Source organism: Mauremys reevesii, linkage group 1 (assembly GCF_016161935.1).
Source record: "Mauremys reevesii isolate NIE-2019 linkage group 1, ASM1616193v1, whole genome shotgun sequence".
In the NCBI taxonomy this organism is placed as follows: domain Eukaryota; kingdom Metazoa; phylum Chordata; order Testudines; family Geoemydidae; genus Mauremys; species Mauremys reevesii.
Window position 1 is genome coordinate 169,099,787 of NC_052623.1, and position 27,969 is coordinate 169,127,755.

General features: G+C 38.9%; 1 protein-coding gene across 9 annotated transcripts in view; it reads left to right on the plus strand.

Annotated features, from left to right (window-relative positions):
• Nucleotides 1–27,969, plus strand: part of SYNJ1 (synaptojanin 1) — a 121,683-nt gene that overhangs the window by 62,946 nt on the left and 30,768 nt on the right. For 8 of the 9 annotated variants that reach the window (XM_039524319.1, XM_039524299.1, XM_039524309.1 and 5 more), the window contains exons 16-24: nt 451–643; nt 1,779–1,937; nt 4,116–4,272; nt 5,361–5,478; nt 5,916–6,131; nt 11,199–11,277; nt 12,884–13,043; nt 21,340–21,552; nt 23,043–23,180. In XM_039524319.1, coding sequence (XP_039380253.1) covers nt 451–643; nt 1,779–1,937; nt 4,116–4,272; nt 5,361–5,478; nt 5,916–6,131; nt 11,199–11,277; nt 12,884–13,043; nt 21,340–21,552; nt 23,043–23,180 — 1,433 coding nt within the window. Of the gene's footprint in view, nt 1–450; nt 644–1,778; nt 1,938–4,115; nt 4,273–5,360; nt 5,479–5,915; nt 6,132–11,198; nt 11,278–12,883; nt 13,044–21,339; nt 21,553–23,042; nt 23,181–23,785; nt 23,825–27,969 lie in introns of all 9 variants that reach the window. The other variant, XM_039524327.1, reaches the window with a different exon arrangement.

A 27,969-nucleotide genomic window follows, 5' to 3' on the forward strand; every position in this document is an offset into this window, starting at 1 on the left:
AGTGAACAGACAGCTGTACTAAAATTGGTATGCTTGCCAGACTGCTTTATGCTTCAAAATAAAACCCAACACAAAGTGATTTGCAAAGTGTGTGTATGGCTTGACACCAGCACTTAAGAAAAGCTGTTGCATTTCCTGTTAAAAGTAGTTGCTTAAATTCTGTAATCTTAAATTTGGAAATCTTGTACCTTGCCTGCAAGACTTGGAAAGCATCCATATATCCATGCCTTATCTGCTCAAAAACAGTTGATGTCTTTAAAACATTGTATTGCAATGTGATGATCATATTACTGATGATGAAATGATGTAAACATCCAACACCCTGTCATTATTTTTTACTTCTCCAGTTTCATTCAGTGACCATTAGAGCTCTCTTTGAATGTCACTAATGGCTGCTAATTTTTTTCATTGATTTAAGGTTTAATAGTAAACATTTACATTATTTTTTAGGGATGTTGCTGTTGATACTGTAAAGACTGGTATGGGAGGAGCTACTGGTAATAAAGGTGCAGTAGCAATTCGAATGTTGTTTCATACGTCCAGTCTTTGCTTTGTCTGTAGTCACTTTGCTGCAGGGCAATCACAAGTCAAAGAGAGAAACGAAGACTACATAGAAATAGCCCGAAAACTCAGTTTCCCAATGGTAAGCAACAATGCTGTTCAGATTCCATAATAAAAGAAAAATTAAATCCTTAAGGCCATTAGGGCAGCTGCTGAGAGTGTGATACTTTTTGATTTTTAAAATGAGTCTAACAAAGATAATCTGTTAACAATCAAGAGCATTACTCCTAAAACTTTAACATGGTGTACTCTGCCTTGCATCCTACAGAAGTTTTAAACATAAAGTAAATATTTGGAGATTTGAACAAACTGAAAAATGTTTTGTTGAATTCTAAGCTGTTAAAAAAAAAAATCCAAGCTGTGATCACTGATTTTAGTTTAGATTTATAACTGCGCCTACTACCTTTAGTATTAGTATTATGCCCAAATTAACCTTCGCTAGTTTTCTGTGGCATTGTTTGAAGAGAGGGTTCCTTCCCCTTCAGCTTTCTCATATTTCAGCCATATGAGATGGTCATATTTCATTTTCTCTGTAAGATGCTCAAACATGTATTGTCTCCACTGACAATTTCCAAGACCTAAATCAGACTATTAAATTGAAAGCAGACTAGATTGGCAAATTATAGAGAGAGTGAGGAAATCAAACTCCAAAAAGAGAGGTACAGAAGAGATTCACTTAGTTAATTATTTGCTAGATAGGCCCCTGGCTTTGTTACAAAATGTTGTTTATCACTTAAAGATCTTTCATAGCTGAAATGTCTACAATCTAACCTGAACAGCAAAGCTGCCTTTCTCTCAGCATATCATCTTAGTACGCCAAATGATCCCAGGGAAGTGGCTCCTTGTTCTTAAAAATCCTTTTGTGAGGCAGAGTTCATGGTTTCTAATTACAGCACCTTTTGAAACCAGAGCAGAATGATAAAATCTGTCAAAATCCAGTTCACATAACTCTTGCATAAATATGACTGTCATCTCATGAAATATGTTTTTCTCTCTTAATGTTCTGCCCATGAGACTTTGGTTATCGTATGGCTCCATCCAGATGATCAGTATCCACAAATATGTATTTCACCCATCCCACCAGAAAACACATATGCAGATAGAAATTACATTGATTTTTAAGATTGAAAAGGCTCATAAAGTATAACTCACGCATCTAGATGTAGATGTCTGCCACCAGATTGTTTTTAATTTCAACATGTGTATTTATTTTTCAGGGAAGGCTCCTCTTTTCCCATGACTATATATTTTGGTGCGGTGATTTTAATTATCGTATAGATCTTCCTAATGAGGAAGTGAAAGAGTTAATTCGCCAGCAGAATTGGGATTCCCTTATTGCAGGAGATCAACTTGTCAACCAGAAAAATGCTGGACAGGTAACTCTTCAGAAAATGTTGCATTTAAGAGACTTTTATTTTTCATACTGGAACTCTTACTAAAGCCACTTCACGAGGGGGGTGCTTGTGCAAGATTGTTTCTGCATTGCATTGTTAGCTTGTCACTTTTGTCCAATCACCAGTCTGGAATAGGGTGGAGTGGAAAAACAGTCAGTAGGATGCTTGTATCAGTTGCTCTGAAGAAATTGTTAGTAGTGTAACTACAGTGACTAGCTTTGAGGATGAGATTTTTTGATGTCTCTTATAAAAGAGGAACTGCATTGTCATCCTGTGAATAGCGTTTGGAGCATATTAAAGAGAAAACAGTAAAGGTTATCAAATGCAGTTGTCACAGCACTGGATTTTTATTTTTTTTTTGGTCTTTTTTTGGTAACACCACTTGTCGCATTCAAATTATGTTAATAGAATGAATATATTTGCTATCAACTACTTAGTAGTGAGCAAATAGACAACTGATAGCAGCTTCAAATAAATTATGGAATTTAGGAACAAAAAGATTTTAGGGGGTTTATTGTAGCAAGGCTTCTGACATCAACTTTTTTTTAGCATGCCATAGTTAAAGGGACACTGGCAATGTAAAAATCATACCTCTGTGTGAAAGTGTTTTATCCTAGTTGTTAAAGTATCAACACATACTTTAGTTGAAACATTAGAGACAAATATTTGTCTATTTTTTTTAGTTTATTTTCTGCGCTTGGCAACACTTTATTTATAGGTAGTGTCTCCTTTACCGGAGTTAGCTTTCCCTTATGTGTGTAGGTCTTTCACACAGCAACAGTGGAGAGAGAAACATTTTATAAAGGAATATTATAAAAACAAAAATTGTCAGGGAAATTCAGAGGTGAGCAAAGTAGCAGAAACTGTTTTAAATTAGGTGTTTTTTTTTTTTTAATTAACTAGATTTCAAGTTGATTGTGTCCAGGGCCGACGGGTGGGGGAAAGCCGGTACAAATTACTGGGGCCGGCAGTCCGGAAGGGGGCCCGGGGCCCAGCTTTGTCAGCCCTGTTTAGCCGGTCCGCCCTTGCTGTGGGGGCTAAAAAAAAATTTTCACTGGGGCCCGAACCCTCTGGCCCTGACTGTGTTCCTTTAAAACAAGAAAATCAGGCAAATACTGTATTTTTATGAGGTCAGCCTTTGGCTAGGGGATCAAAGTTAGATTCATATCTCAGGGTTCCTTTAATTTTATTGAGACTGCCAAACGCAAAACCAAGTTCAAAGTAGCAGTTGACTCAGAGTTCTTGCTTATGTAGCATACGTTTCACCAGTGAGAAAGCGTCTTTGCCTTTTAAGGAAGCAGACTAATTGGTCTGTCTTGTTATTGGGGAGAATTTCAAAAGTGTCTAAGGGATTTAGTGATGTTTAATAGGACCTATGCTCCTAAATTCTATAGGCACTCTTGACAGATTTCACAGAATTCTCAGAATTTTCCTTTTCTCATATTTTTGTGCATTGATCAATAATACAACAGTATTATCATCTTTTGTACTTACTGTACTTCTGCTCGTCTGTGTCTCTTCCCTTAAGACACTTTTTGTTTTTAGTAACTTGTTGGGAGACATTGATGGGAAGCATCTTCTGTCCAGGCAAGCACCTCTGGTTTAAACATGTCTGCTTACAAATATAGATGTTGCTAGGGTGGGATAGACCAATCTATGTAGCTGAGTAACTAGTCCTAGTATTTGTTCACACAGCACCGGCAAAGTGCACCACAAGGATGTGATTTGTAGAATGTGCTAGCATGTTGCGTTCTAATTGTCTCATATCGACCCTGCTGGTGCACTCTAAAAGGTACCTAGTTCACACTGAGGTAGTTTCATACAGGACTACATTAATGTGAACTACATACCTTTTTAGACAGTGCTAGCACAGTCTACATGGTCAGTTAGAGCGCAACACATTAGTGGCTTTACGAATCACACCCCTCTGGTATGCTTTGCTGTGCCATATAGACAAGTTCTTAGACAATGGCTGATGCAGGATGCATTCAAAAGTTAGACTATGAAGATGGAGTCTCATTCTTCTGAGAGATGTGCTTGGGCTCAGTCTTTTCCTACCACTAAAGGAAGACAGAATTTTTTATTAGTTTCAGGAAGTTTTCCACAATGATTCCCTATCTTTGTCTTTTAGTATAACTCAAAATGTCTTTGTTTATGCAGATCTTTAGGGGATTTTTAGAGGGAAAGATAACTTTTGCACCTACATACAAATATGACTTGTTTTCTGATGACTATGACACGAGTGAAAAATGTCGCACGCCAGCATGGACAGATCGTATTCTTTGGAGAAGAAGAAAATGGCCATTTGACCGATCAGGTTTGAGAGTTTTACATAAGTTTAATTCAGTATCAATTTAAATTACTTAGAGTAGCTTTCTGGCAGTATTCATAATTCCTAAAATGTTTCACCACAAGGATGTGATTTGTAGAATGTGCTAGCATGTTGCGTTCTAATTGTCTCATATCGACCCTGCTGGTGCACTCTAAAAGGTACCTAGTTCACACTGAGGTAGTTTCATACAGGACTACATTAATGTGAACTACATACCTTTTTAGACAGTGCCAGCACAGTCTACATGGTCAGTTAGAGCGCAACACATTAGTGGCTTTACGAATCACACCCCTCTGGTATGCTTTGCTGTGCCATATAGACAAGTTCTTAGACAATGGCTGATGCAGGATGCATTCAAAAGTTAGACTATGAAGATGGAGTCACATTCTTCTGAGAGATGTGCTTGGGCTCAGTCTTTTCCTACCACTGAAAGAAGACAGAATTTTTTATTGGTTTCAGGAAGTTTTCCACAATGATTTCCTATCTTTGTCTTTTAGTATAACTCAAAATGTCTTTGTTTATGCAGATCTTTAGGGGATTTTTAGAGGGAAAGATAACTTTTGCACCTACATACAAATATGACTTGTTTTCTGATGACTATGACACGAGTGAAAAATGTCGCACGCCAGCATGGACAGATCGTATTCTTTGGAGAAGAAGAAAATGGCCATTTGACCGATCAGGTTTGAGAGTTTTACATAAGTTTAATTCAGTATCAATTTAAATTACTTAGAGTAGCTTTCTGGCAGTATTCATAATTCCTAAAATGTTTCAGGATTACTACTGAATTCATACCAGAAAAAAGTAATTGTTCATTTTGTTAGATCATTTCAACAAGGAAGTATATATAGCCCTTGTTCTTCTTTATATGCTGCCTTTGTTTTTGGGGTGCAATGTTGTAACGTTTCATGGCAGTAGCCAGAGTTGAATATCAGTTACTGGCATTTGTGTAAAGTAAACGAGCCTACAATTTTCCCCATCCTGTTTTCAGTTTGGTTTAATATCTAGATTTTTTTTTTAAGCCTGTCTATGCAGTCACTCTTGTTTTTTGTTTTCTTTTATGCTTAATATAGCTGAAGACCTGGATCTTCTGAATGCTAGTTTTCAGGACGAGAGTAATATCCTTTACACATGGAATCCTGGTACTTTGTTGCACTATGGAAGAGCAGAGCTGAAAACATCTGATCATAGGTTTAAACTTTACTTTCTGTTTCACTCTTTAACCATCTAAAACAGGGGTAGGCAACCTATGGCATGCGTGCTGAAGGCTGCTCACAAGCTGATTTTTCAGTGGCACTCACACTGCCCGGGTCCTGGGGGGGCTCTGCATTTTAATTTAATTTTAAATGAAGCTTCTTAAACATTTTAAAAACCTTATTTACTTTACATACAACAATAGTTTAGTTATATATTATAGACTTATAGAAAGAGACCTTCTAAAAACGTTAAAATGTATTATTGGCATGCAAAACCTTAAATTAGAGTGAATAAATGAAAACTCAGCACACCACTTCTGAAAGGTTGCTGACCCCTGATCTAAAATGTAATGCTTTTGCTTTATTATTGTGTTCCTCAGGCACTCTGATGTTTTCTAACTTTTCATATATATGTATGTATATTTCTTTAAGGCCTGTTGTTGCATTGATTGACATAGATATATTTGAAGTTGAGGCAGAAGAGAGACAGAAAATTTATAAGGAGGTGATTGCTGTGCAGGGACCACCTGATGGTACTGTAATGGTCTCCATCCAAAGCTCTTCACCAGAAGAAAACTATTTTGATGATAACTTGATTGATGAACTTCTTCAGAAGTTTGCAGCCTATGGTGAAGTTATACTTATAAGGTTATTACACTTCCTATTTACTATTTAAACAATACTCTTTATTATTTATCAACTTTCTTATCAACTTTCTGAATTGACTTTCTTAGGATGCATTTGTGTTCTTATTTACTTCATTGTTAGAATTGAGAAAATGTCTAAATTCAATCTGTTTAAATTGTGGCCAGTGATGAGAGCAATCAATATTAGTGTGTGTGTGTGGGGGGGGGGGTTTACATAAAGAGCCTTATTCCATTCTCCATCCAAAAGAGATGAAAAAAATTGTAAAGCAAAAAATTGATGGTGGGTTCTATTTCTACCCCTCCCTTAAGCTTAATTTCAAAATAGTAACCTTTTGGAAACTAATTCCCAGTTGCAGTTCCCATGGAAACTAATTTGGTATCTGGCCAGTGGAGGGTGGGCCATATCATGACTTGGGAGTGGAATTTAAATATGCACCTAGATAGGCTCTGTGCAGGAAAACTTCCCAGCAGCCAAGGGGAAATAGATGGGGACATTGGTGTGCATAGAATGACCTAAGAAAGGAGAAAAGAGCTCGTGCTGAGTGGCATGGAAGAAGGAATAGAGATTTGTGGTGATTTTATTGCATTATGCTAAGAACGGTTCCATTCACCTTCAGTGTTCAAAGGGTTGAAAAGATCCAATTTTAAAATAGGATCTAGCAAAAGTCACTAATTTGACACTGGGGACAAATGTGGTGAAAACTGATAAGCAACGAAGTTCATCTGTAGTCTCTGGGACAGGTGTCAGATGATAAAAACATCAATTCTTACGAAACTGAATATAAGGGGAAATAGAAGGTACAGAGTAGAAAAAAGTCAGTTTGCAATTTTAATCTTGTTAAATAATGAGTACTCAAACAGGTCAGTTTGACTTCAAGTGGCATCTTGACACAAACCTGAAGTGAAGAAGGAAACCAAAATTATGGTTGTTGTCAGGGAAGTGAGACTTAAAAGATCTAGAGGAGTCCCTATTTCTGACTCTTCTCTTGTCTTCTGTTTTGCTTCCTCCTTTTTGCTTCCATCCGCTACCCACTGGTGGAGGGTGGATTTGTCATGTTCCCTGCTCAGTTATCTGTTGGCAACCTGGATGCATCTTTGGTGGCAACCAATTTATCAGTAGCCAAAGAAGCTGTCCAGCTTAGTAGTAATGCTTTATCAATGGAGACAGCTGAAAAGGGAAATTCATGAAGCTCACATAACCTAGTCTTATGGTCATTTCCTTTGTAGCCTTACCATGTATATATTGATCTGAACACATCAGTGAATGAGGACAGACACGGATGGATTTTAAGCAGGAGGCTGCAACTTTATTAATCTCAACTCTGGGAAGGGTTGCTACCCACCCTGTCACCCATACTTTCACATACCAGAAAATTTAAGTGGTTCTAGAGCAGCACCTACCATATAACCCGTTACTCAGAATAAATTCTTCAGCCTACCCCAGGGTGGATAAAAATACATGATTGTTTTAATTTTAATAGATATTTTATTTACATACATTTTTCTTTTTCAAAATAAACCATTAAATAAATCTGAAATTATGAAAACCTATGTTAAGACCAATTTACTATAATCTATTAAAATAATTTAAATTAATTTAAAATATTATTAAGCAGAATGTGTTTGTTGCCCAAGTTTTAAAGCAAGTCAAGCCACTGAACTGGTGGAAGTCATTGGATAAGCATCTGGAACCAAGAGCTTAGATCTATTTTTGACACCAGTAGCCTCTTCTGCAAGTACAAAGAGATTGTCTTCATTTCAGTTTATTCAGCTAGTACAGTTCAATGTCTAGTTCACTGAAAATTGAGAAAATTAGGAGCTGAAAAAAGCAGGAAAGCTTGTTTTCTTTTTCCAATCTATGAATAAAAAATAGACATGAGAATGAGATCTACTAGTATTAAAATCTTGAAGATGACTAGAAGCAATCAGTTCAATTCACTACCTACAGATTCCTTTGTTTAATAAATCAGTTAAGTTTTAAATACAAAAATGCAGAACTTCTTTTTTCTTCCACCACATTTACGACAATTTTATTTAACTAGTTAAAAAATAGTTTTAAAAGGCCATTTTTATGAATTTTTAATTAAATTCTAATTCACATCCAAACAGCTTACAACAAATCAAGTAAAAAATTATTAATCTATTAAAGAAATCCATAATTCACCATTTTCTAAAAATATAAAAAAGTAAAAATTAAGAATGCGAATTGTTAAGCTATACAACTGCTTAAATTAATATATGTATACCAAACTTGGTGTAAAGGCAATATTTTGTTGCAAAACAACTTGTTTTAATGATTGCCAACCAATGAGAATAGTTAATTTCCTAAAGAAAGATTTAAAGTACCAATGCAAAGCATGATTAAAACTAATTATTTAAATCAGTCTCCTGCTTGCTAATTGAAATCATGATCAAGAGTGATTTAAATTGCTTTGATTTAAATCAATCCACCCTGCAGCCAGGTGTAAGATTCTGCTTGCACAGATGAACCTGGATCAGGGCTTTATATAGTGAAAGTCTGGGGCAAAATTCTGGCCCCAATGAGTTTTGTCCTTAACCTCAGTGGGGCCAGGATTGTTTCTTCTGCTTAGTTCTTAGGAAAGGGTGGGGGTAAATCTCACTCATACAATAATGGTACATGGAAATATTGAAGAAAGTATATTGAAATGTGGTGAGGAGATTCCCCAATTAATATTAAATATAGTACACACACACCACCCCCCAGGCCCTACACATATTTTCTGGCTTAGTTATAAGGGTTGACCAATAGTAACCTAATGCACTACCAAAAGTACAAGGTGACAAAGGTACACTTTTTTTTTCCCCCCAAGCTTGATCTTATCAGAATCAGCAGCCCTACCTACCACCCACCTGCCTCAACAGGTGGAAAACTTGATGGGAATGGTGGTGATTGGGAAAGCCCCAATAGAAGGGTGGGGGGAAGAGAACATCTGTTGGTGGGGGGTATGGGAAAATGCAGGGGTGACACCTCTTTTCACTTTCATTAATTTAAACCCTAGCCCTAGGCCATGTGGACCCTCTTCTTGCTGTTTTAGCAGCCCCACCTCCACTCCCCATAACTGTAGTTTTGGAACTGTGTTCTGCAAGTGCTGTGGGTCTTCCCATTTTGGGGTTCAGGAAGGAATTTTTTCTTCTTATTGGGGCCAAATCGGCAGAGGCCTTGTGAGTTTATTCACCTTCCTTGCAGCATCGTGGAAGCACAGTTAAGTTGTTTTAGTAATATGTGGTAGGGATGTCAGTTCATCACAGCTTTTCAGCTGGATTCCAGAGTAATTCAAGGCTAAAAGAGATCATTCCAACTTTTTTTTTACTTTTGGGATTTTGCTGATGGGCCTTGTGCCCATGGGATAGGGGAAGACCTTGTGGCCTTCAAATGCCAGCACCTGCTTTGGCACCTCTGTTCTCCTTGTAGGGTGAGGTGGGAGAAGGATGTTAAAAGGATTCAGCGGAGTGAGCTGAGTCCTAGGGCTAGGATGGTGTCCCCATTAGGGTTGCCACATTTCTACTCACAAAACCGAACACCCTGCCCCTCCTTGTGCCCTGCCCCTCCTCCAAGGTCCCACCCCCCGCTCACTCCATCCCCCCATCACTCGCTCTCCCCACCCTCCGTCACTCACTCATTTTTACCAGGCTGGCTCAGGGGGCTGGGGTGCGGGCTCCGGAGTGGGGCCAGAAATGAGGAGTCCAGACTGAGGAAGGGGGCTCCAGGCAGTGGATTGGGATTTGAGAGGGGGTGAGGTCTTCAGCTGAGGGTGCAGGCTCTGGGGTGGAGCCAAGGGGATGAGCGGTTTGGAGTGCAGGAGAGGGCTCTAGGCTGGGGCATGGGGTTAGAGTGTGAGGACTCTGGCTGGGGGTGCAGACCCTGGGATGGGGCTGGGGATGAAGGGATTGGGGTGTGCAGGAGGGTGCTCTGGACAGGGACCGAGGGGTTCGAAGGGTAGGAGGGGATCAGGACTGGGCCTGGGAGGGGGTCAGGGTGCAGGCTCTGGGCGGCGCTTACCTCAAGCAGCTCCCAGAAAGCAGCCTCCTCACCGCACGGCTCCTGGGAAGCAGCCGCCATGTCTCCCCTCCAGCTCCTATTGGGAGGCGTGGCCAGGCAGCTTTGCGCACTGCCCTGTCCACAGGCGCCGCCCCCGCAGCTCCCATTGGCCAGTGGGAGGTGCAGGGGCAGTTTGGGGTAGGGGCAACATGCGGAGCCCCCATGGCTGCCCCTGCGGGTAGGAGGCAGAGGGCGGACATGGCAGCTGCTTCCTGGGAGCGGCATGACACGAAGGCTATGAGGGAGCCTGCCAGCCCCACTGCGCGGCACCATCAACCAGACAGTCAACGGCCTGGTCAGCAGGGCTGATGGAAGCCACCAGGATCCCTTTGAGACTGGGTGTTCCGATTGAAAACCAGACACCTGGTCACCCTAGTCCCCGTTGAAATCATGTGGAGTAGCTTGTAGGACCAGAGCTGTAGTCAGATCCTGCAAGGTGCTGAGAGTCCAGTAGGAGGAGTGAAAGGAATTCAACACCTTGCAGGTTCAAGCGCTTATGCCTTTCCTTCTTTCTTATAGGGTCTTATTTGTTCTTATATGGCATAAAGCCCAAGATATATGTAAGGAAAAGGCTTTGATGATGAGTGGATAGTAAAACCAAACTTTATATAAAAAAATAAAGGAAAGAAAATTGCATGTAACATACTGTACTCATACAGACAGATAATACGATTTGACATATGCCACAATATGATTTAACTTTGAGTACTTTAGGCAGATACCTAATAATGTGCCACTGCAGTATTTCCTAAGAGGGAAATAACAATTGTACTGTATGATTTTCATTTGTACTGTCTTTGTCTGGTTTAAAATAATGACAGATTATGGAAATTATGAACCAAATAAATAGGCTTATTTTTAAAATGGAAAAATTTAATTTATTTTTGCCTTGGTTTTTTTAATTGCTTCATTTACAAAGGTTTATAAGATACGATAGTCAATAGATGATGATAAAGTAGTTCAATCATATTTTGTCATTTCATCATTATTTGTCAATGTACTTTGAAGGTTTGTAGAAGACAAAATGTGGGTAACATTTTTGGAAGGAAGCTCCGCTTTGAGCGCTCTGGACCTGAATGGTACTGAGGTAAAGTACAAATTACTGAAATTATCTGTAGTATGCTAAATTTGTAATTCGTTAAGCACTGTGTGGTTTTCAGGTTTTCTAGATAAATGTTTCTTAGCAGATTAACACTCGACATGTAGATTTGTAACATATACTCTCTTCTTTTGAATTTTATTTCATTATCACTCAGCAGTTTAAGTATGGTAAACTGCATTTTGCAAATAAGCAGCATTAGCAGAACAATTTGTTAATCTGCAACTTCTGCCAAGCATTTATGCACTTCAATCCCATTTACTTTTATGGGATTCAAGTACATACATTATGCTTTGCTTAATAGATATGAACTTAAGCCCCGCTTTAGGTTCTTCTTAGGAACTGGAACCTTAGTGTAAATATGGGGCCATATTTAGTCCTAGCAGAAGCAGGAGAACTCATTTGAAGTCATTGTCACCCGTGTTTAGTCATTTAAGCTGCTTATACCAGTTGTAAAAGTGCCTATATCTAAGTAGATCCTAGGCCAAATGGATGAGGTTCTTTGGCTTGTGTTACGGAGGAGATCAGACTAGATGAACATAATTATCCCTCTGGCCTTAAAATCTATGAGATCTTCACTTCTATTAATATTTATTTTTTTGCAAATCAGTTTAGTTTTTTTATAGTTCTAAGGATGCAAAAAAGAATGAGGTTTTTTTTTACTGGCTTATGATACTTTTATTTGCTTAAAAAACAAATGTAAGTATTCTGAGACTACAGTGTGATTAGGCTCTAATGTCTATGGTAGAGTATGTTATTAATCCAAAATTTAGCACTCCTGTGCATAGGTGCTAGAACTAGGAGTTTGGGGGGTGCTGCAACACCCCTGGGCTTGAAGTGGTTTCCATTATATACAGGGTTTACAGTTTGGTTCAATGGCTCTCAGCACCTCCACTATACAGATTGTTCCAGCATCCCTGCTCCTGTGGTGCAATCCTGACCCTATTAAAGTTGTTGGGAATTTTGCCATTGATTTCACTGTGACCAGGATTTCACCTGTGGTACATAGTAACTTCTATTCAGGTTTGGAATTGGCTAGATCCCTAATAAGAATTTTTGATCTTGCAATCTGATCTTCACAGGTAGACGCTTACAACTTGGAAGTCACTGAGGCGCTACACAGGGAGTAGGAGTTCAATTCATGGGTCAGATTGCATTGTATTAGTCTATATTACAGAATTGTCATGATTTGCTTAGCTCATAATTAAGGCTGACTGTCATGACAAAAAAAGAGGAAATAATGCTTTTGTCAGAGTAAAGAATGCAAAAGTCATATTTTAATTTTTTTATTACAAAAGTATTAAATAGTTGTAATTAATAGTTAAAAAGCAAGTGAAGATGTCAAAAAAGAAACAAATGGCTCAAAACTTTTGGAACACGCTTGCTGTATAGTAGGAAGATTAGAATGAAAAAGATCATGGCTTTTCATAAAATCATTGCTTTGCCACAGAAATCCTGAAAAACATAGAGCCTTGTTCATAATATTCTGTATAGCAGAATGTGCTTTTTGTATATCTTTAGATCCCTGATTTTTAGTGCTTAGTTGTTAATTTTTGTACTTGGAGTTTGTCTTTTTTATCATGTGGAAATTCAGCTTTTAGGAAGGATCATAAACATTAACTTGAAAAACTCAGACTGGATCAGAAGTTTGGAAGAGGAGATGAATCTAGAGAAGATGGTTGGATTGCCTTCATCCACTAGCTCCACTTTGCTTTGTGAAGATGCTGAGGTTTCTGCAGACTATGATATGGAAGGTCTGTTGGATCAAATTAGCTTCTTTCCATCCTAGTATATTACTTAAATTGTTTAAGAGATGTATAGATTTATTTTAACTTCATGCCAAACTAGTCCAAAGGTGATCAGTTTAAAAATCAGACTCTCCAGCAACATATGCATGGCTTGCAGAGCAATGTTAGTTTTGGTTTCAGTTTGCACTCTATCTGTGCTAGTGGCTTTGATTAATTTGCCACCATTTTTTTTCTAGATTTGCTGAGTATTGTTCAGAGGCATAGGAGGCACTGGGAATAAAATATGAGGTTTTCAAAGGGTTTTAATTAGGGCTGTTAACTCGTGATTAACGCCAAAAAATGGAGATTAAAAAATTACTCATGATTAATCGCAGTGTTAAACAATAGAATACCAATTGAAATTTATTAAATATTTTTGGGTGTCTTTTCTACATTTTTCAAATACATTGATTTCTATTACAACACACAATACAAAGTGCAGAATGCTCACTTTATATTATTTTTATTACAAATATTTACACCGTAAAAATGATAAACAAAAGAAATAGTATTTTTCAATTCACCTCATACAAGTACTATAGATTTTTTTTGTTACATAACTGCATTCAAAAACAAAACAATGTAAAACTTTAGAGCCTACAAGTCCACTCAATCCTACTTCTTGTTCAGCCAATCGCTAAGACAAACAAGTTTGTTTACATTTATGGGAGATACTGCTGCCTGCTTCTTACTTACAATGTCACCTGAAAGTGAGAACAGGCGTTCACATGGCACTTTTGTAGCTGGCATTGCAAGGTATTTATGTGCCAGATATGCTAAATCTTCATATTCTGTTATTGTTTAACAATGTAATTAATCACAATTAATTTTTGTAATTGCTTAGCAGCTCTAGTTTTAATGAAATTAGGCTTCCAACTCCTATTGAAAGGCAATTAGTGGGGCACCTAACTCTCTTAATCCACTTTGAAAATACCAGATAAAATGACCAGAGTGAATTTAGGTATGTAAAGTGGCTGATTTTATACCTGGGTCAAAAGAGGAAAAAATGTTCGCTCTTACTGATGGAAGACATAGCAGCTAGGCAGCAGAAGCACCCTAGGGTTATGGTGGTATGGTGTGAAAAAAGCTGAATGGTGCAAACTTGCCAGTGTGCTTGCCAAATTGGCATGGCATTTTGGGTTTAGGGCAAGTCCAGCAGCATTTTCAGGGATGGGGAGGATGTATTCATTATTCAGCACACTCATGAGGCAGACTTTGGAGTTTTGTGTCCCCCACACTACAACACACTACAAGAAGGATGAGAGAAAATTGGGAGGAAGTCCAAAAAAATGATTAGGGGCTGGAGCACATGACTTATGAGGAGAGGGATGAGGAGAGAGATTTAGCCTTGTGCAGAAAGAGAAGAAGAAGGGGAGGGGGGATTGCTAGCTGCTTTACCTGAGGGGGTTTGGGGTTCCAAAGAGGATGGATCTAGACTGTTCTCAGTGGTAGAAGATGAAGGAGTAATGGTGGTCTCAAGTTGCAGAAGAGGAGGGAGAGTTAGGTTTTGGTAAAAAACTTTTCACTAGTAGGGTAGGTGGGAAGAAGAATGGGTTAATGGGAGAGGGAGGAATCTCTTCCTTCCTTCCTTTTTTAAAGGTCAGGCTTTTTGACAACCTGGCTGGATGATTGATAGTTGTTTGTGCCTTTTTTTGAGGGGGGGGGACTAGAGATGACCTCCTGAGGTCCCTTCCAACCCTGAGATTCTATGATTCTATGAAGGAAATTAGGTTCCTTTGATTTTAAAATAGCAGTTACCCCCATTATCAGCATCCTCCATAAGAGGTTTGATAGTTTACAGAATGGTCTTTTTTTAATTGGGGGAAGAAAGGGATCTGATAACCAGCCAAATGAAGAATATAGACGTATGTGTTACTGATAAAATAGGATTCCTCCTCTGGTTATCTGGCTCAGAGAGTAGATATATTTGAAAATAGGTACAGTATTACTAATCTTCACATTGTCTCTGGAAGAAAGACAAGATACAGTGGATGTGGTTTAATTAAGCCACAACTTTATTCACTTAACATGTCTGCGAATAATAATAAGCACCTGCACTGGCTACCTGCCACACCTACTGCCTATGAAATTGTGACATCTTGACTTAATCTCATTACGTACTTCACCAGGTCCTTGACCTGAATCCCTAGAAAGTCAAAAACCCACCACAAATTCACCAATCTAGTGATTGGGGGGCAAGGTGGGGAAGAGTGCCTTTCTAGCCCCAAAAAGAAAAACGGTGAACTAGCACAAGCCCACAGCCAGTCTTGAAACCAGATCCTGCTCTGTTCACATGGGTGGGAGGGTGAGTGGTGCAGATCAGTGTCTGAGGAGAAAGAGCGTGAATTCCTTCCAGAATACATGGGGTATAAATACCTCTCCCTTCCCCCAGTCCATATGGTGGGTCAGTGCCCCCATCAGGTTCGGCCATTTCCAGTTCTCCCCTTGATGCTGCTCAGGTTAGTCTGTTCACGTTCCCCTCCCTCATAACCCAAATGCAGTAGAGACATTTAAAGGAGCCCCAGGCTCACTTTCCTGCTGTCCAGACAACAATCCACTGCATTAAGTTGCAGTGAGCACATTGTGGTAGCTGAGGAAAAGATTTGTTATGGCTAAGAAAGTACTGTACTGGAGAGGAAGACTTCATGAGGTTTCACTCAAGCTACAAGAAAGAGAATTGGTCAAGCAGGATTGGCAATTTTTTAATGTGCTAGAGGGAAAGTAGAAGACTTCCAGATCATACCAGACCTTCCTATACTGTCCGAAGAAGTTGAGTATGTCAAAAAGAGCCAAACACACGATTTCATTATCTGTATTCATATTCCCTAACTGACTGTGAGTTGTATACTCTGGCTGCAGTTTGTTTATTTGACAACTCAAAATTGTTAATAAACCTCTACCCTGATATAACACGACCCAATATAACATGAATTCGGCTATAACGTGGTAAAGCAGCGCTCTGGGGGGTGGGGCTACGCACTCTGACGGATCAAAGCAAGTTCGATATAATGCGGTTTCACCTATATCACAGATTTTTTTGACCCCCCAAGGACAGCGTTATATCAGAGTAGAGGTGTACAGCTTTTTGTTTATGATGGTCAATGAAGAGATTTTACCAGAGAATTGGATGAGTTTTGAACAGTAGAACTGAGTTGATCTCCATTTTTCTTTCATTAATTGATCTGTTCATTTTTTAGACTCTCAATTTCAATACAGTATTTTTTCTTTCCAGACCTTTGAAGTAGTTTAATAGATTCTACTGTCTTTGTGGATTGATCTCATTACTGGTTTCCTGAACAAAGGTCTATTCAGTTGCTTGGCCCACAGAGTTTAGACACTGGAGAAATGGGTGGGTGTGGTGGGGTATTATTTAAGTATTAATACAAAGAAGAATACATTTCTGCAGCCCAGTGTCTCCAACCGTTCTGATAAATATGGGCTATTGCCTTCGTTGGCAGTTTCTAGAGATAGTTCAGAGCTGCAGCACAGCTTGTGCTGGCCATGCTCCCTTCTCCGGCTTGCTGCCAGATACTCTGCCTCCGTGGCAGCCATTAAGTGGCAGTTCACTTTGCTCCTGACTTTTCTTTGACAGCATTGTTTTTTATTTGGTTTTTGTTTTTTGGAGCAGAATGAGCAACTTTTCTCTTTTCTTTTCCTCTCTTGGATCGGGTATAGAGCAGTGGGGTTGCCTCAGCTACCGGAATCCAGCACTGCAGCGCCCCCCTGCCAGAATCCCACCCACACCCTGTGTGACAGGGCTACCTTGCAAACACCAGGCTAAATCATAGTGTTCTATATGGAAGGCAGCTTTTACAGGTTCTTTGGAGGGCGAATTATGCCTCGTCTGTTCTAAGCCAGCCAGTCCTCTTGTTGCTAGGGTTTGGGGCGCTGAGTTAGGGTGACCAGATGTCCTGATTTTATAGGGGCAGTCCTGATTTTTGGGTCTTTTTCTTATATAGGCTCCTATTTCCCCCCTCCCCCCCGCCGTCCCATTTTTTCACACTTGCTGTCTGGTCACCCTATGCTGAGTTAGACAGGCATGTTGGGTCTCCCCTCTACCCCAAGAAGCCATGACTTCACCACAGAAAAGTCTGATCCAGAGATGTAGAACAGAGAAAGGAGAGACTCCATGGACAAGGTGGACTTTAGCCAGCCAAATCAACCTGTAAGTCCTGGGGCATTGAGGGGGCCATATCCAGAGGGCTCAGGGTGCTGTATAAAGTGAGCCACAAAAGACCATGCCTTGGTCACAGCTAGGGGCCAACGCTTACAAAGTGGGCCAAAAAATCCAAAAAGAGAGAATGAAAATGTATAAGAAACCTGAGAAGCTTTTGTCCTCAGACACTCCCACCTCTACTGAGGAAAGGGAGTTCTGAGATTTATGTTCTGAGCCAGGTCTGGAAAAAATGCAGCAAATATTTTGTTTTGCTTTTTCCCCTGAGATGTTTGAAACCATCTGCAAAAAGGTGCATCAGCAATACATACCCAGCTGGTGCCGGTGATAGAGGACAAGCCTAATGACAAAGACTTGCCTTCCAAATCTTTGCCTGAGTGGGGAATCTCACAGCACCGAGCCTTTGAGGATGTGATCAGAGAGGAATGGGAAAACCCTGACAAGCATAATTATAAGTTGCAAGAACAAAAAGTGTCTCAGACATACCAAAGGTTGATGCTGCAGTAGGATCTATAGCGCAAAAAAAAAAAAAAAAAGTAATCCCATCTGAAGGGGATTTCTTTCCCAAAGACCCACCGATAGAAAGGTGAAAGCTATCCTTGGAAGGGACTTTGAGCTTCGTTGGCCACCCTTAGAGTGTGCTATATGCTTTGCAAGAGCCATAATCTCCTGGCTGGATGATAAGGCCATGAAGGGCAGAGACCATCTTGACTTCCAGTCTACGTTTAAAAAACTTATCTAGCAAAAGCCTTTGTGCCACAGACCAAAATGGATGCAGTGAGCCACGACATCCAGGTCAGCATCCACACACCAGACCTGGCATCACCTCTTGAAGGTTGAAGCACACTCCAAAGAAATTCTGTGGTCATCTAAATTCACAGGTTCTCTCCTCTTTGGAGAAAAATTAGATAAGATGGTGGCAGAAAGCATTGCCAAATGAACAGTCCTTCCCTTCCCCAAACAGTGCTCACAAAAGTACCAGAGGAAAGACAACAGGCCATTGGGAGAACCTTGGAACCAGGGGTCAGGTGGCAAATCCAGAGGTGGTTTCATCACCTCAAAGAGTCCATTGTGATGAGCAAATGTGTCTCCATCCAGATCTAAATCTAAGAGGCACAATTTACCACCACGGATCAGTGGGTGAGAGAAGTAGTGAGTTGCGGATACTCCCTTGAACTAAAGCCCTACCCCATCCCTGTTTTATCCAATCCATCTTGAATGACCCCATCAAACCTGAGTTAGTATTATGTCAAATCTTGCATCTTCTGGACATAAAAGCAATAGAAATTGTTCCCTCAAAAGAAAGGTTCCTAGGTCTATACTCCAAATTTTCATTATCCAGAAATGTACCGGGGTAGTGGGAAATGGAGGTCAGAGCCATCCTGGATCACAGCAATGGATGAAGAAAACAAGATTCCAAATGGAGACCCTAGCTTCAGCAGTAGTATTCTTGTCCCAAGGGGACTTCCTTGCTTCTGTGGAACTAGTAGATGCCTAGCTGCACATTCCCTGTAGGGCCACATGACCTTAGACTAGTGAGATTTGCACAGCCTGTTACCAGTACCAAACACTACCATTCAGCCTGTCATCAGCCCTCAGGGTCTTCACCAGATGCTAGTGGTGGTAATAGCTAGATTCAGGTCTTAGGGCACTCAACCTGTGTTCCTTCTGGATGATATCTTGATCAGATACACTGGATCTGCTTCATACACATTGTTTCATGACAAACACTAGGAAAATTCCTTGATTCTTTCCACAAGGATAGTCTCCATGCATCTGAAGAAGTGAGGTTTTTTTACCCATGAAAGCTTATGCCCAAATAAATCTGTTAGTCTTTAAGGTGCCACCGGACTCCTTGTTGTTTTTGTGGATACAGACTAACATGGCTACCCCCTGATACTTCACTGGGAGTGAAAATAGACCTTTTGTAGCAGAGATCACTGGACAGATTCCAGGAAAACTGGAACCTGATAGTCATGTTAGTAAAGTGCACAAGGCCAGCGATAGCTCAATCTCTCCAATTAATGGGCCTTCTGGTCTTGTGTAAGATTCACAACATGGGCAAGGTCTCATGTCAGGTGTCTCCAGGCCTTTCTCTTGAAAGTATGGAACCATTCACTGGAACAAATGCAACATCACATACCGGTTCCAATTCAGTTAAATGCTTTAACTGGTTTTCCTCCTTTCCTATAGCTTTGATAAAATGTTCAAAGGATTAATTTTGTTTAAAACTGTTTGTTTAATGGTGGACAGTGATTGGGTTGTGTAAACACCGTTGACTCCTTTGGGCCCATTTATTCCATCTACGTTAATACAGCCTGCCTCATGGGAGATCATCATCCCATTGTTACGTCCGAAGCCAAAGATCCCCACAGAAGAGCTGTGGCATACTTTGGCTGTTCGAAGAGCACTGAAGATGTATCTCAAGTACACAGAATTGACAAGAATATTGGGCTCCTTGTTCATCTGTTTTCATCCAAAGTGCTAAGGACTCAGAGTATATCCAAACTAGCCCTGGCCAGATGGATCAAGTGCTCTTGTTCCAGATGGAATAAAGGCACACTTCACAAGATCTGTGGTGACTTCATGGGGAAGGGGATGTGGCCAGCATAGATTGTGCTGCAGGTTGGAACGGCCTCTGAAAACAGGAGGGGAATAATCCATATGTATCAGAATTGTGCGAGGTGCTGCTAGCAGAAAGAAAATGATCAGATAAAAGATTTATCAATCCTCAATACAGAAGATTTTACTTTCCAAGGTCATATCAAATTACACTTCATTTAACATCACATAGTCCCTTTAACAGGAAAAACACCATAAATAATAATTCCCCACAACTACCTCAGAATCTCTCTCATCCTTCTATGAAACATCTGAAAGGATAGATGAGCCTTAAAGCAAGTTTATAAAGATTTTTTAAAAATCCAGGTCTTGTCAAACCAAGGAGGTAATGGGGTCAAGGATTTCTAACTGAGAATGCTCTGTCTGGCGTTTCCTCCTTTAAAACTAGTTAACTGTTGATTTAAGCAACTTGGCAGATTGCAGTTGAGGTAGTATCACACGTGGTACTGTACCCAAACCATTTACAGCTTTTATTGATTAAAAATACCATCTTAAATTCCACCCAGAAATTAATGAAGAGCAAGTGCAGATCTCCTAGTACTGGTATGAGTTCTCTGCATGAAGCACTACTTTATAAGTAGACGGCTGTGTTCTACACTATTTAAGCTTCCTAATTACTATAAAGTTCTATGTAGAACATACTATTGAAAAGATTCATACACTTAAAAAAAATAATAATAATAAAACCTCAGACACCAGTTGCAATGTCCCACGGGGACATGAAGGCACTCCAAAGTCTCTCCTAAATGATGGAAGGAGTGCAGGGACTTCTGTTATCTAGCAGTATCTTCAGAAAGAAAAATCATAGCTATGTAGTTATTTTACTTATCTTTGAGGTATGACTAATATATCTGGTGAAAATATTTCCCAGAACTCCGGAAGCTTTTCTCATTCCCAGCTTGGATTTTTCTCATTCCCAGCTCATTTGATATATTTTTCTGAGTAGGAATTATTCATTTGTTTTGGGACATGGGCTCCTATTTTTAGTAACCTTTCGGCTATAGAATTACTTATTCCCCAGTTAGATATATGTTTCACAATTAGCTTCTGGGTCCTTTAAGTACATACCTAATTAAAATGTCTGTTGAAGAAATCTTTATTTGCATTTTATGAGCAGAACTTGGTCTTCTCTGGTGGCCATCTGAAAGGATAGGCTTTGTACAAAATCAAGATTTTTAGATACTGTGATTTTCCTTTTGTACTTGGCATTTTCAGTATGCACAGAATTTGAGTATTTCCAGCTGCTCTGGGCATGCCTACATTCTTCATATGAACAGTTGTATCGTATAAGAATCATGTGGAAAGGATCTTTCAGTGGTTAGTTAATTCTTTGAAACGTAGGATTTTGATGATTTAATTATGAAAAGTAGACCTCACAATAAATAACTTCCATGCCTGGAGTCAGTGTGGATGGGACGAACATTTGTAGATCCCTTTACTTTATATGCTTTTTTTCTGTTTTTGTAGGTGATATTGATGACTATAGTACTGAAGTGGAAGAAATTTTTCCTCAACATCTACAGCCAGGTACAAGTTCTGGTCTTGGAACCTCACCAGGCTCTTCACCTCGTTCCAGTCCCTGCCAATCACCCACATTGTCAGATGGACCGCTACCCACCCTTCCAGTTAGACCAAGTCGAGCACCTACAAGAACTCCTGGACCACCTATATCTTCACAAAGTATGTATCATATTACATAAGTCAGACAACTACATCTCATTCTAGTTACCTACAATTTGACCTTGAAGAATATAGTAAATATTAAACTGGTTAGTAGGTATTTTATCAGGCTTACATATTATTCAAGGTCAAGTTGTAGATAACTAGAATAAGTGAAGTAATCTGTTTTATACCTCCAGTGAAGAACTCTGTGACATGGTGTATCAATATAATCCTCATTTATTTTAACCACACTGCTTAGATAAGCATTTCTCAAATGTGGCCACAGCCTCCTGGCTGTGATTGAGGGGGACAGCAAAGCAGCGGCTCCTCCCCCGGGGCTGCCTGCATAGGTCCCCCAGCCATAGGGTTTTAGAGTCCATCCCTGGACTCACTCCCTGCCATCACCTCAACCCCCGCTGTCTCCTCCAGACCCCATCACCCCTGGCCCTCATCCCTCCTTACCCACCTCCTCATCCAGGGCTTAATTTGTCCCCCAGCGTGCCAGGGCTGAGTAAGTTTGCTGTGAAAAGTGATATTAACAAATATCACTTTTCATAGTAGCAGACTTCCTGATTAGCAACCATAAAAAAAAAACATGCAAAGCACCTTATTTTTTTCTATTCTGTTTACGTCCAGTAAAGAATAGAGACAACTGTACATTATTTTTATTATTAAATCTGCAAAAAAACATACATACATAAATTACAATGATCTGGACATGTATACATGCATATTTATTTGTTTTTCCTAAAGTTAATTTAAGTATTTTAGGAAAAATTCTCAGAGCGGCCACCAGAGTTGGTGGTAGCACTCTGAGGCCACCAAAAGATATGTTGAGAATTAGATACATCTCATTTCCGTGAAAAGTGAATTTGTACCATTATGATATAAGGCAAGATTGTTGCATTACTAACTTCAACTGCTAGGAGAAAGGAGCTTTATGTATATGACTTTCAGTTTAAACAGCTTTATCTTAGTGATAAGAATGGGAATAGGGAACTGTAATGATATTTTGGCACTTTAAAATAACATTGCCACACAAATTCATTTTTAAACAGTTTGTGTCACTGTAATGGGAAGTCGTTTTTTTACAGTGATTATACTTATCTGACAGAACACCCTCCAAATTGCCTTTAAAATTTCCCTTTCTCCAAGGAAATAAGCGAATAAAGAAAGCCTGGGTTGAAATAGAATGGAAATGTATTTGATGAAATGTGGTTTATAAGAATCCTTAAGGTACCCAGAAAATACTTAATGGTCAAACTTTTTGGCAGATATCATTCCTAATCAACCTGTGAATTAATTCACACTCTCACCAAAGTCCATTTCTCTTATTCTTACTTCCCAGAAACTTCGATGCCACATGACAATGCAACACAACCACAGTGTGTGTATCCACAGTTGGTGGTATTGACAGAAACCTTTACAAAAAACTTTTCAATAGAAAATCTTTACCTGATTTTTTTTTTAAACAAGGTCATTAAATATGTGCTGATTTTCTTGATCAGGTTCTCCAGTTGATTTTCAACCAATTACACAACAGAAAGAGTCTACTCAGAGTTTAGAGCCTAAACGTCTTCCTCCCCCTCGCCCAGTGGCTCCACCTACGCGGCCTGCTCCACCACAGAGACCACCCCCACCATCAGGTAATGCAGTGATGTATACCACACAATGGGCAACCTTTTGATGTACAGTTTTATTTAAGTCTGTGTGATTTTATTTATCCATCCATCCATCCATCCAGTTGACTTACTGACCTTTTCTTTACAAAATGTATTAAACCATTTAACTACTTTTAAAAAATGGAATTTTTCAGCTAGAGTTTACATATCACAGCTTTTTATGATTACTTTTTAATACACAATTATGCTAATTTTTTGAGTTAGGAATATCGGCTTCCTATGGATGTTTGTATTTAACATTTTAATTATCTACGGCATTTTAATGTTTCTTAAAAACTAATTCTTAATCTTTTGATTTTACTAATTTAATTCAAATGTTAATGATATTCCTGTTAACTTTTGAGTAAGTACAGATTTCATATGTATGTTTAATATAGTAAAGTTAATCACTTTAGGGAAAAGTATATGTAGATAAATTGGAAGTGGTAAGCAGTGGAGCATTAAGAGAAACTGGATGTTGTGAGAGCATACATGAGCCATGTAACAAATAACCAAAGTGACTCTTGATGTTCGTAACTTTCTCATTCTTTTTTCTTTAATGCTGCATACATTTCTTATATACTATAAAGGGGGTAGGAGCCCTGCACCTGCTAGAAAAGAATTTGGAGGTAATAATTTAATTGTGTTTTCAAACATGACTAATAAATAGCAAAACTTCTATGGCTATTAATATAACCATATATTTATCCTGAGAATATTTAATCTGATGCTTCCCAAAGGCAGAAGTTGATGTGTGTTGTGGCATATATTCAGTTACTTTAAAAAAATCATTCCTTTAAAAAGCAATATTTTTTTTTCTGACCCTTAAACTCTATCCTCTCTCTAGAATTACAGTTTAATCTTAGGGGTCAGTAAATTCTGGACAGCAGCTACTACTACTTGATGAGTAAATAAGGAGCATGACAATATTTTTTCAACAGTTATTTACATGCTATAGTCATGTCAGTTAAAACTGGTCCTGACCTTCATAATTTAAACTTAGTCAATATGCGCAACACAGTTCTTAAAAATATAAAGCTGTCTTAACTTCAGACTAGCTGTTTTTCTCCATGAGGAGCATTGTAAAAAGGAGGATTGTGGTTAACTGGTAGTCATGCAGGTAGGTAGTAACATTTCACAGATTGACTAGTTCATCCACAATACCTTCTCTTGTGGTTTTAAAGTAGAAAAATCAATAGAGAAAATTGTTTAGTTTTATATTTTTTAAAATGTTACCATAAAAAACAAAGATAAATGGAAATTAAAAGGAACAGTCACAAGAGTGAAATGCATGCATATTGCATGAAAACTTTTTTTAAAACACTGTTATAGAGGCTCAAACTATAAAAGAAAAAAAAAAGTGCAAGGGCCAAAAAAAGGCACCACGGCTAAATAACAGACTGAAAGAGGCAGAGAGAGGGAAAAAAAAATCTTTTAAAAATTGGAAGTCAAATCTTACTGAGGAAAATAGAAGGGAGTATAAACTCTTGCAAGCCCAAGTGTAAAAAAAAAAGGATAATTAGGCAGGCCAAATAAGAATTTGAAGAGCAACTAGCAAAAGACACAAAAACTAACAGCAAAATGTTTTTAAATACATCAGACACAGGAAGCCTGCCAAGCAATCAGTGGAGCCACTGGATGATCAAGGTGCTAAAGGAGCACTTAAGGTAGCAAAGCCTTTGCGGAGAAGCTATATGAATTCTTTGCATCGGTCTTCACTGCAGAGGAATTGAGGGAGATTCCCCACACCTGAGCCATTCTTTTTTGGTAACAAAAAGGGAACTATCCCAGATTGAGGTGTCAATAGAGGAGGTTTTGGTACAAATGGATAAATTAAACAGTAATAAGTCACCAGGACCAGATGGTATTCACCCCAGAGTTCTGAAGGAACTAAAATATGAAATTGCAGTGCTACTAACTGTGGTATGTAACCTGTCACTTAAATCAGTCTCTGTACCAGATGACTGGAGGATAGCTTATGTAATGCCAATTTTTAAAAAAGGCTCCAGAGTTAATCCTGGCAGTTACATGTCAATAAGCCTAACTTCAGTACCAAGTAAATTGGTGGAAACTGTGGTAAAGAACAGAAATATCAGACACCTAAATGAATACGATATGTTGTGGGGGAAAGTCAACATGGCTTTTGTAAATGGAAATCATGCCTCACCAATCTATTAAAATTCTTTGAGGGTGTCAAAAAGCGTGTGGATAAGGATGAGCCAGTGGATTTAGTATACTTGAACTTTCTGAATGTTTCTGACAAGGTCCCTCATCTAAGGCTCTTAAGCAAAGTAAGCAATCCTGGGATAAAAAGGGAAGTCCTCTCATGGATCTGTAACTGGTTAAAAGATATGAAACAAAGAGCAGGAATAAATGGTCAACTTTCACAGTGCAGAGAGGTAAATAGCGGGGTCCCCCTCTGTATTGGGACAAATGCTGTTCAATATATTTATAAATTATCTGGAAAAATGGGTAAACATTGAGGTAGCAAAGTTTGCAGATGATACAAAATTACTCAAGATAGTTAGGTCCAAAGCAGACTGTGAAAAATTACGAAGGGATCTCACTAACCAGTGTGACTGGGCCAACAAAATGGTAGATGAAATTCAGTATTGATAAATGCAAAGTAATGCACATTGGAAAACATAATCCTAACTATACATATAAAATGATGAGGTCTAAATTAGCTGTTAGCACTAAAAAAGAGATCTTGGAATCATTTTGGATAGTTCTCTGAGAACATCTGCTCAATGTGCAGCAGCAGTCAAAAAAGCTAACAATGCTGGGAATCATTAGGAAAGAGATCATAAAACAGCAAATATCATAATGCCACTACATAAATCCATGGTACACCCACAACCTTGAATACCGTGTGTAGTTTTGGTCACCCCATCTAAAAAAAAGATATATTAGAGTTGGAAAAGGTACAGAGAGGGATCCATGTGAGGAGAGATTAAGACTGGAACAGTTCAACTCAGAAAAGAGATGACGAAGAGGGGATATGATAGAGGTCTATAAGATCATGGTGTGGAGAAAGCAAATAAGGAAGGGTTATTTACCCCTTCACATAACACAAGAACCAGGGGTCACCCAATGAAATGAATAGGCAGCAGGTTTAAAACAAAAGGAATTACTTCTTCACACAATGCACATTCAACCTGTGGAACTCATTGCGAGGGAATGTTGTGAAAGCCAAAAATATAACTGGTTTCAGAAAAGAATTAGCCATGATGGATCTATCCCCCATGAACTTATAGGCAGGATGGTCAGGGACGCAACCCCGTGCTCTGTGTGTCGCTAGCCTCTGACTACCAGAAGTTGAGAATCAGCGACAGGGACGGATCACTTGATAAATGCTCTGTTCTGTTAATTCCCTCTGAAGCATCTGACACTGGCCACTGTTGGAAGACAGGATACTGGGCTAGATGGACTATTGGTCTGACACATTATGACCATTCTTAGGTTCTTATGAAGCTGGCTGTGTATATATAAACTTGATTTCAGAACTTCAGGTATAAAATAGATGAATTGGAAGATAATTCTGGGTATTCATATATGCGTGAACATACTATGTGTGTCACTCGTTTTCAAATTTCCCGTTACTTCCACAAGAGATTCTTGAGTGAGAGTTAAAGTTAACATGTATCTGCTTGCAAGAAAGCATGTTCCAGAAAAATAAAACTGCAGACTTTTGGTGAGTCTTACAAAACAGGATAAATGTTGTACACAGTACATAAGTTAACAACTCGTATTTGTATTGTATTGAGCCATAGATGTACGTAGCAGTTAAATACATTTGAGTGGGGAGGACGAGGAAACATTTCTGTGGCAGTTTGATTTATTTTATTTTTTTTAAATGGCAGCTATTTGGAATGTTAGAATAAATAATGAGGCAGTGGATTATTGAACAGGTGGAGGTGGCTAAAGGCATATTAAAATTGCATGTGGCTGTGCAATTCATCACATGGCTATAATTTATATATGCACACAATTAACTTATGCGTGTATGTTTACACATCTGTTATTCACAATTATCTCTAAATGTATATTTTAAGTTAGAACATTGTAGAACACAAACCCTTTCACTCAATTTCTCAAGTTTAGATAGGTATAAGAAAGTGTGTTTATTGTGCATCAGTCAAACTGTCAAAATCTAGTTTTGCCAGCATTTAGTAATCGGTAGTTTAAGATGAACCATTCTGGTTTTAGTTAAAATAATTACAATTTTAGAAAGCAACTAATACATGTTGCACTTTCTGTATATTATTATATGGTTAGTTTGCATCGTATGTCTTTGCCAAGTATTTTTCTGTACAATGACAGAATCCTGTCTATCCTACCTTCAGCCTAAGCTGTGAAAAAACTAGTGTGTCACTCAATGAGCATTGCAAATTATTATTTCATTCTTATATAACTAGTAAATAAAATTGTCATGCTATCTTTCATTTCCTATCCTGGCCGTACATTCATCCCATTGTTTCTACTTTACTCGTTCCTTCTCTACTTCCCACGCGCAGCTTCATGCCTTCTGCCTTGCTGCTCCATACACTTGGAATAGGCATTCTCTGTATCTTCTTTCCAATCCTTCATAAAGCCATCTCTTTGAGCAATTCGTCCTTTCTTCCATCAAGCCTGTGACACCTCTCCTTGAACTGTTGTCCTGTGTCTCATTTTATTTCTTTCGTCTTGTTTAGAGTGTAAGCTGTTTGGATCTGATCTGTATTTATAATGCATGGTGTAGGTGGTACTGCATACTGTAAAAAATGTTGCAGCA